Source organism: Battus philenor, unplaced genomic scaffold (genome assembly GCF_028537555.1).
Source record: "Battus philenor isolate CCGP_79_NKW_IND1 unplaced genomic scaffold, ilBatPhil1.0.hap1 SCAF_7, whole genome shotgun sequence".
In the NCBI taxonomy this organism is placed as follows: Eukaryota; Metazoa; Arthropoda; class Insecta; order Lepidoptera; family Papilionidae; genus Battus; species Battus philenor.
The window spans coordinates 16481064-16490000 of record NW_027181737.1 but is presented as its reverse complement, the minus strand read 5'-3'; the positions used below and the strand labels follow the sequence as shown (position 1 = coordinate 16490000).

Sequence of the window (8937 nt, the reverse complement as noted above, 5' to 3'; positions counted from 1 at the left end):
CCTACCTACCTACCTACCTACCTACCTACCTACCTACCTACCTACCTACCTACCTACCTACCTACCTACCTACCTACCTACCTACCTACCTACCTACCTACCTACCTACCTACCTACCTACCTACCTACCTACCTACCTACCTACCTACCTACCTACCTACCTACCTACCTACCTACCTACCTACCTACCTACCTACCTACCTACCTACCTACCTACCTACCTACCTACCTACCTACCTACCTACCTACCTACCTACCTACCTACCTACCTACCTACCTACCTACCTACCTACCTACCTACCTACCTACCTACCTACCTACCTACCTACCTACCTACCTACCTACCTACCTACCTACCTACCTACCTACCTACCTACCTACCTACCTACCTACCTACCTACCTACCTACCTACCTACCTACCTACCTACCTACCTACCTACCTACCTACCTACCTACCTACCTACCTACCTACCTACCTACCTACCTACCTACCTACCTACCTACCTACCTACCTACCTACCTACCTACCTACCTACCTACCTACCTACCTACCTACCTACCTACCTACCTACCTACCTACCTACCTACCTACCTACCTACCTACCTACCTACCTACCTACCTACCTACCTACCTACCTACCTACCTACCTACCTACCTACCTACCTACCTACCTACCTACCTACCTACCTACCTACCTACCTACCTACCTACCTACCTACCTACCTACCTACCTACCTACCTACCTACCTACCTACCTACCTACCTACCTACCTACCTACCTACCTACCTACCTACCTACCTACCTACCTACCTACCTACCTACCTACCTACCTACCTACCTACCTACCTACCTACCTACCTACCTACCTACCTACCTACCTACCTACCTACCTACCTACCTACCTACCTACCTACCTACCTACCTACCTACCTACCTACCTACCTACCTACCTACCTACCTACCTACCTACCTACCTACCTACCTACCTACCTACCTACCTACCTACCTACCTACCTACCTACCTACCTACCTACCTACCTACCTACCTACCTACCTACCTACCTACCTACCTACCTACCTACCTACCTACCTACCTACCTACCTACCTACCTACCTACCTACCTACCTACCTACCTACCTACCTACCTACCTACCTACCTACCTACCTACCTACCTACCTACCTACCTACCTACCTACCTACCTACCTACCTACCTACCTACCTACCTACCTACCTACCTACCTACCTACCTACCTACCTACCTACCTACCTACCTACCTACCTACCTACCTACCTACCTACCTACCTACCTACCTACCTACCTACCTACCTACCTACCTACCTACCTACCTACCTACCTACCTACCTACCTACCTACCTACCTACCTACCTACCTACCTACCTACCTACCTACCTACCTACCTACCTACCTACCTACCTACCTACCTACCTACCTACCTACCTACCTACCTACCTACCTACCTACCTACCTACCTACCTACCTACCTACCTACCTACCTACCTACCTACCTACCTACCTACCTACCTACCTACCTACCTACCTACCTACCTACCTACCTACCTACCTACCTACCTACCTACCTACCTACCTACCTACCTACCTACCTACCTACCTACCTACCTACCTACCTACCTACCTACCTACCTACCTACCTACCTACCTACCTACCTACCTACCTACCTACCTACCTCGCCCAAGCCAGAAGGATCAGTACGCCGAGATCTTTAAGCGGGTCAAAAAAGATGCTTCCGCGGATCATATAGGCAAATGTGTTGATAAAATTAGAAGGACGGCTACGGGCGATATGCTTCTTATCCTAGAGAATAATCAAAAAGATAAAACGCAGGAGATAAGAAACACCATTTCCACAGTTCTTGGAAAAGATGCTACGGTAGTATGCAAAGTACCTGAACAGGAATTAGAGATTAAGGACCTAGACGAAACCACGACGGTGCCTGAAATCGTAGAAGCCCTACAGAAAATAACTGGCGGAGGAAGCCATATTTCTGAACACTGTGTCAAGTCCCTTCGCAAAGCATACGGAGGAACACTTACGGCTTCTATTAGAGTAGCAGCAGAATTGGCCAGAACCTTAACAGAGCGGCAAAACATCAAGATAGTTTGGGTCAATTGTAGAATAAGAGCTACTCAAGAGCTACTCAAGTAATGCCTAACGGCATTACTTGAGTAGCTCTTGAGCCTATATATACCTACCTTCACTAGGGATCCCGGAGGGATACTCCCGGGAGAACGAAATAAAATCAATCCATATAGATGAAATTGAAGATATTTATGAAAAGAGAAGGTGTAAATCTCGCAGGACCGACGACGAGCGACCGGGTCAAATACGGGTATTCGAGATTTCGGCCGCCATCTTGTCTTTCCGACTCGCCGTACTTTCATCGTAAGGAGCGTCCCTCGACAACCCGAAAGCAAAACCTGTATCGAGAAAAACGCCACAAGGCAAAAGTAGGTACCCGCGGTGCGAGCGCCATCTTATATTTTGCAAAAGTCAGATTATTTCAGAGGTCATGTCAGGTCAGGAAATGCGTCGTTCGTTCGGGGGAAGTTGCGGGATTATACAAAATAATGAATACTTATAATAAAATGAGTAAAAAATTAAAACACAGTGGCAGTGATCAAATTTCGCTTTATTCAGTTATGGCCGATTCATCAAATGTTATTCAAGCAGACGAATAATATCTGAACGCACCCGCGATCGCTCCGTCGCGCGCCGGTGCCGCGATATCGAGTCCATTTTACGTCGCGGCGTACAGAATAAATTACTATCTAAGTTTAAAGATATTTACACGACAAAACAAATAAACCGAGTTAACAATCGACGCGCCCACTCGCCGAGACATAATGTGAAGGAAGACTTGGTCGTTGCCGCGGGCCTCAGGTGAACATCTGCGTCAAAGGGGATACAACTGCGGGCGCGCGCTCACAGCGCGGCGAGCGCGGGCGGCGCGCCGTGCACAGGCACGCGGGGCGCGTGGTGGGTGGGGGGCGCGTGGCGCGCGCGCGGGGGCCGCGGCGCGTGCGGCAGGTGCGGCAGGTGCGGCGGCGCGTCGGGCTCGTCCAGGTCGAGCGCGGCGTCGATCATGGTGGTGTCGTGCAGCAGGCGCAACCGCGAGGCGCTGAGCGCGCCGCCCGCCGGCCCGCGCCCGCCGCCGATGCAAATCTCTGCAATTACATTTAGTGCAATATTTATTTCATTTTACACGGAGCCTTTTTGCAGTGAAAAACCATTTTAGTTGCTCAGCGGCATTTCCGGCTCCACCGATTTCGCTACTTTGCAGTTTCAGAATCTCGTTTCTGTTCTTGTTGCTGAGGAGATAAATTTCTACTATTTTACCAAAATGCAGCCAGGGAAAGCCGTCGTTGCCTCCGCAAGGATGAGTATACGTATTAGTCACGTTATTTATGCGGCATTTTCGTGAGGCAAAATAAAAAGAAAGGTGGACAGATATGTGTGATTGCACGTACCCTGCAGCGGCACGGGGTCCAGGTCGAGGCTGTGGTTCATGTAGGCGTGGCGCGGCGCTAGCTCGCAGCCTGTGCGACGCAAACAAAAAGCACACGTTACAAACTGTCCGACGTGTACGTGTCACGGTAAGTACGCTACGGACGAATGTAATCGAACATAGGCTCTTTAATAAGTAATGTTAATAACTAATGATCAGTATTATCAATTTCATCAGAACGTTTATTTAATATACCATTGCAACCGGACGTACCGTCGTGCGGCGCCGAGATGAAGGTGGCGGCGACGGCAGGGGATGGCGGGTGCTGGGCGGTAATGGGGTATGTGGGTGGCGCGGGCGGCGCGAACCCGGCCGGCAGCTCGCCCTCTGCGCTCACCACGCCGCGCCTGCGCAGCAACAACGACAGCATTCAGTGCACCGCCCACCACCATCACTAATACTCATTTATTATAAATATTTACACCGGCCGAATGATATGCTAACGAAACAGATGGATGATGGCTCGGATCCGACTGGAGCAGCACTGAAAGATGCAAAATCTCTAGGCGGTTAATAAATTTGATTATATTTATAATATTATTGTCATAAAGCCAGGTCCGATCAGATCAGCCACTCACCGGTCGATGAGGCTAGGCGCGAGCGGGCCGCACAGCACGTGCCAGCAGTTGGCGCACGCGTTGCCGCGCGAGTACGGGTTCGGGTTGGACACGCCGCCGCGGCTCGAGAATGAGCCCTTGATCTGGAACCAACGAGTACACAATAACAGCGCGCGCTCACACTCGGAAATGTTTATCGGAAACAAACGACCACTCACGGGGCCGTCGGGCGAGACGGTGCAGGTGCGTTATTCCAGTTGAATTACCATTTATCTGTAGATGCTTAAATATAATGCATGCAAAAGGAGAGAGCGGTAAAAGTACTCACGTCTTCGTTGGTGGTCTGGTCAGTGGAGGCGAGGTAGGTGTGGAAGCCGGCCAGGCCGAGCACGGACCAGACGGACAGGAAGCAGACTGCAGCCACGAGCGCGGAGGCGGGCGAGGCGCGCAGCGCGGCCGCCAGCCCCGCGCCGCGCGCCAACAGTGCCAGGTGCGCCACCGCGCACGCGAACACGAACACCGCCAGGAACGACAGCGACACCACGAACGCGTAGAAGTAGCGGTAGTTGCGCTTGCCCACGCAATTGCCCACCCAAGGGCAGTGGTGGTCGAAGCGGTCCACGCAATTGTCGCAGAGCGAGCAGTGCGAGGCGCGTGGCGGGCGGAACATCTTACAGGTGAAGCAGTACTTGAGCTTGACGGGCCGGCCGCGCACCAGTACTTCGCGCGCGCGCGGCGGCGGTCGCCCCGCCTCCGCCGGCTCCAGCGCGGCCGCCTCGGCAGGCGGTGCACGCGGTATGATGCCCGGGTCGCTCAGGGCCGTGCGCAGCAGCGCCGCCAGCGTGGCGCCGCACAGCGCCGCGCCCAGGGCCGGCACCGCGCCCGACACGCGGGCCGCCAGGAACGGGCAGTCGAACGCGAAGTGCAACGCGCACGTGCCGCAGATCAGCGCCAGCGTCAGCACAAACACGCCCGGCTGCGGTGCCGTCATCAGCCGCCCGTCGCACCAGAACCGGTTGCGGCCCGCGAACACCTCCCACTTGCGCGTCACGCGCCGCGATGCCATCGCCGCATCACCGCGTGCCGCGCGCCGAGCCCGCACCGCCCCTCACCACCCCGCACCTGCAACAATATTTATCAATGATCAATGCAAGGATCACTTTGTCTGTACTCATCCGCATTATTCAAATACATTTTCTTCAATTTTTTAAGAGATTGTTTTTCCTCTACACTCGCCGACCATTAATCTGGTCACAATAAACAGACGTTTTGTGTAGCATATGTCAAGAAAGCGGTGGCTTCCTTCGAAATCGCTCCCTTTTCCTACTAAGTCCGTTTATGTAGTTTCAGGATGTCAGGTTCATTTAGGCGTTTGGCAAAATTTGTAAATGTATAAATTTGGGCAGCTTACTGGTTTGGAGGGTTAGCAAGCCGTCGTTGCTAGAACTTAGTCAATGCTCTGATTTGATTGAATGAATTTCTTTTACTGTTGCCACCTTAAGGTGTTTATGGATTTCAGAATGGATAGAAGTATCATATTCTGCACACGTTAGAATTGAGATACTGGAGTCGCTGGTAACTCCCCAGAATTGAATCCTATACATCCTATACATATACCAGCTTCAGTGAGATTGTATATACCAGTGACTATCTGTAAACTGTAACTGTCTGTGGACAACTTGCTATTTCTAGCCAGTAATCAGAGCAAACTATTGTATTTCAGATTCACTTCTCCCATCTTTGTCAAGGTGGAGCTCAAGACTCTATCTGACTTTATCTGTGTGAGGTAGTGTTTTTTCTCCGAGATCAGCAGGATCACGATAATTGGTCTGTATAAATTTGCTTCATTGGCTCATTTTTTAGTCAGAAAGATGATCAGAATTCTCGACAATTTCCATAGCAATAAAGCAAGTACCGTACTCTTAGATCCCATTACACAATGGAGTTTTAGGGTAGTCACTTCAAGACCCATTTGGTCACAAGATCAAAGCCGAGTTCTTTTTGTTATCTAAGTTTTTAATTCTTTTTTACACCTCAGATACATTAATAGGCTTCAGTGGAAATGCCAAGATCGGCTTGTTATATGATAGAAGTCACAATCTGTTTGGCCATCAACTGATGTGTTGGCTATGAATACCTTAGCAAAGTAATTAGCAAAAGCCTTTGCTTTTTCTTGATCAGATTTAGCCCAGCTATTATTCCTGATAGTTGCAGGTGGTCTAGCGAAGCTTCTTGCAAACTATAAAAGGACTTGTTGGTTCCTCTAATTTGGATCTCAACTCTACCTTATTGAATTCCTGCTTGTCTTCCTTATCTCTGCTTGTCTGACTTACGCAGCAAAGCCATCTCTTTACCGTGACCTCATATTTTCTTTCTAATGGAATGTTCCAAGTTTCACATGTATAAGTTATGAATATATTTTCCAGTTTATTAATATATTCACATGTATAAATAAACTGGAAAACTACGCCTTCCAGTTTATTTTATAAGCATAGTGATGTACTAAGTGGCCTTGTCGCTGTCTTCTGGTAATTTAAAGCATCATTTGACAATGTCATCAATAAAATCATGGAATGATTTTCAATCTGTGTAGTTATTCATCATATTCATCAGTGTTATTGGTTTGTCAGTCGCTATGACCATGGTACTTACTATCAATAGCACTGAAGTGTGATCAGACAAATCATTTGGACAAGATGCCACTTAGAGGGGTAATTTTTTGATAGACTTTTTGCTATGAACAATTCAAAATGTTTTGTTTCACTTCTGTTGGCCAGTATGTTGGTTCTATATCAGATAATGTGGTTACATCTGTCCTTGCCTTTAACTGCCTGCCTTTGGTAGTTGTCAATCTGAAACACCTAAGAGTTTTTTTTTTGGAGTTCCAATCACCGCCACTTATAAATCTTCCTCCCAAGGTAAGGAAAACTGTATCATTGTTTTAAATATATTGTGCTCTGGAGGACAATATATTGCAGGATCAATGAAGTATCCACAAAAATCTTGGAGTGCCACTGTAGATGTTTGTATATGAGCTATCTTGATTCTGGATGAAATATATGTTATATAGTTTTTCTTATCATAATTGCAGTATCCATCCAAATCGGTCATTTGTACATGTATCATGTATACTGTGTAACCTAGTAAATTTACACAGGATGTAATGGTGTAGTCGGCTTGAGACCAGCAGATCATCAAATTTATTCTTCAAGTTCTATTTCATCTTCTGTGTAGGGAGACAAACTATTAGGGTCTCAGGACACTAGATGTTGTTATGCCTTTATGTCAGTTTTTAGACTAGGGTTATCAGTTGCACCAAAGTACTTATTTGTTGTTAGATTATTTCAAATTTTTCTATTTGTGTTAATAAGATTTGTTCCTTTTCTGGTTATTATCAAATGGATTTCTTTGCAATTGATGAGTGCTAGGATGCCTTTGGTGTTTTGTTTGTCATTGGTTAGTGCTTGGACTTTAGGTAAATTTGTACCAGATCCGACAGAAGAACTTCTGTCTATTTTTCTGTCCATCTTAACCTATTTTCTAATTAAACTATGGTGGTGCTAACTAGCTTATTTAAGGTTCTAATATTTGTAATAATAATTCACAATTTATTTGATAAATTTGCTACCGTACACTTGAGCAGACATTCAAATTGCAGGAACATTTCAGTTTAAATGTTTCAATAATCTTTGCATTTAACTCATTACTGGTGGGAGGCAAAGAAGTGACATGAGGTACAATTTTGATGATTATCATTCATTTACACTGACTTTAATAAAATAAATTACTAATGTATTTGTTTTGTTTTCATCTTTGATGCTATATGGGAAATTGTGACACAATACTCACAATACTCACATTATAGTAAAACTATCAATCATACTAATACACAGGGGCAACCAGGTTTTTTAAATTTGAAACCTTGCACAATGCCCTGGCCTCCTGTGTCACCTTGTGACAGAGACATCTTATTTTAAAGTATATCAAAGATATTTTAGATGACATTAGATACTGAATATTTATGTCCTACTGAGGTCTATTTTTTTTTTCTTAAATAAGTTATTTTAATAGCAGTTTCTTAAAACGATATTAAGTATTAGCAATAGTTCTTGAATATTTGCAAAAACTGCTGCACAATAAGTATAAAAGTCTAATTAATGGAGACGTTTAAATGTAACTGTTTAAATACCTGAAGGAAAAGCTATAGTGATTTATTTAACAATTTGGTCAACTTACTTGGTTTGTACTGCAAAGTGATTAGCTGATAAGACTATCTCTGTAGGAATCCATCGAGAAAATCAAAGATAACTTATACCTTTGATAAACACTAAACTTCGGATTGTTGACTTATGATTATCCCGTTTAATCGCTTATGTTAGAAAATCGTACATGACCCACATTCCATTAATTACTCTATTTTAATGAGATTGTATATTGGATTCCCAAATGTTTTTATTTAATAAAATAAAGTATTACTAAGTTAAACTTTCTCTGTTGTTTGACAATGACAAGTAGTATCAATGAAATTAAATTCAGGTGAAATGACAGCACAGTGTTACAGATAACGTAAAATCGGATATAAATACATTTACTTACTTTTTATTTTGCTTTCGGGCAATATTAATACTGTTAACAAAGAGTAGCATAAAGATACTTTTATTAAGTTATGATGTATGACAACGTACATAGAGTACAGTCATATTTACAGTCATTAGGTACTGTTGGTTTAACTGACTCGTTGAATTTTATTTCTTAATAACTCGCTTATTGTTTAAAAAACGTACTATAAAGCTGTGTAAATTCTAAAATTTACCTCCACACATCGCCA

At 45.4% G+C, this 8937-nt stretch overlaps 1 protein-coding gene across 1 annotated transcript; it reads right to left on the bottom strand.

Moving 5' to 3' along the window:
• Positions 1-2663: 2663 nt before the first annotated feature.
• Positions 2664-8604, bottom strand: app (Palmitoyltransferase app). The gene is made up of 6 exons (XM_068774680.1): positions 8346-8604; positions 4438-5231; positions 4131-4252; positions 3766-3899; positions 3515-3583; positions 2664-3211 (listed from the first exon to the last, which is right to left on the bottom strand). Exons 2-6 carry the CDS (start codon positions 5173-5175, stop codon positions 2970-2972), a joined length of 1305 nt encoding a protein of 434 aa, XP_068630781.1. The 5' UTR covers positions 5176-5231; positions 8346-8604; the 3' UTR covers positions 2664-2969.
• Positions 8605-8937: the final 333 nt, after the last annotated feature.

Coding starts and splice junctions, on each gene's coding strand:
- app (XM_068774680.1), bottom strand. CDS start 5,175: ATGGCATCGCGGCGCGTGACGCGCAAGTGGGAGGTGTTCGCGGGCCGC. Junction 4,253..4,437: donor ACCAGACCACCAACGAAGAC/GTGAGTACTTTT, acceptor CGTTGGTTCCAG/ATCAAGGGCTCATTCTCGAG. Junction 3,212..3,514: donor GGACCCCGTGCCGCTGCAGG/GTACGTGCAATC, acceptor ATGTAATTGCAG/AGATTTGCATCGGCGGCGGG.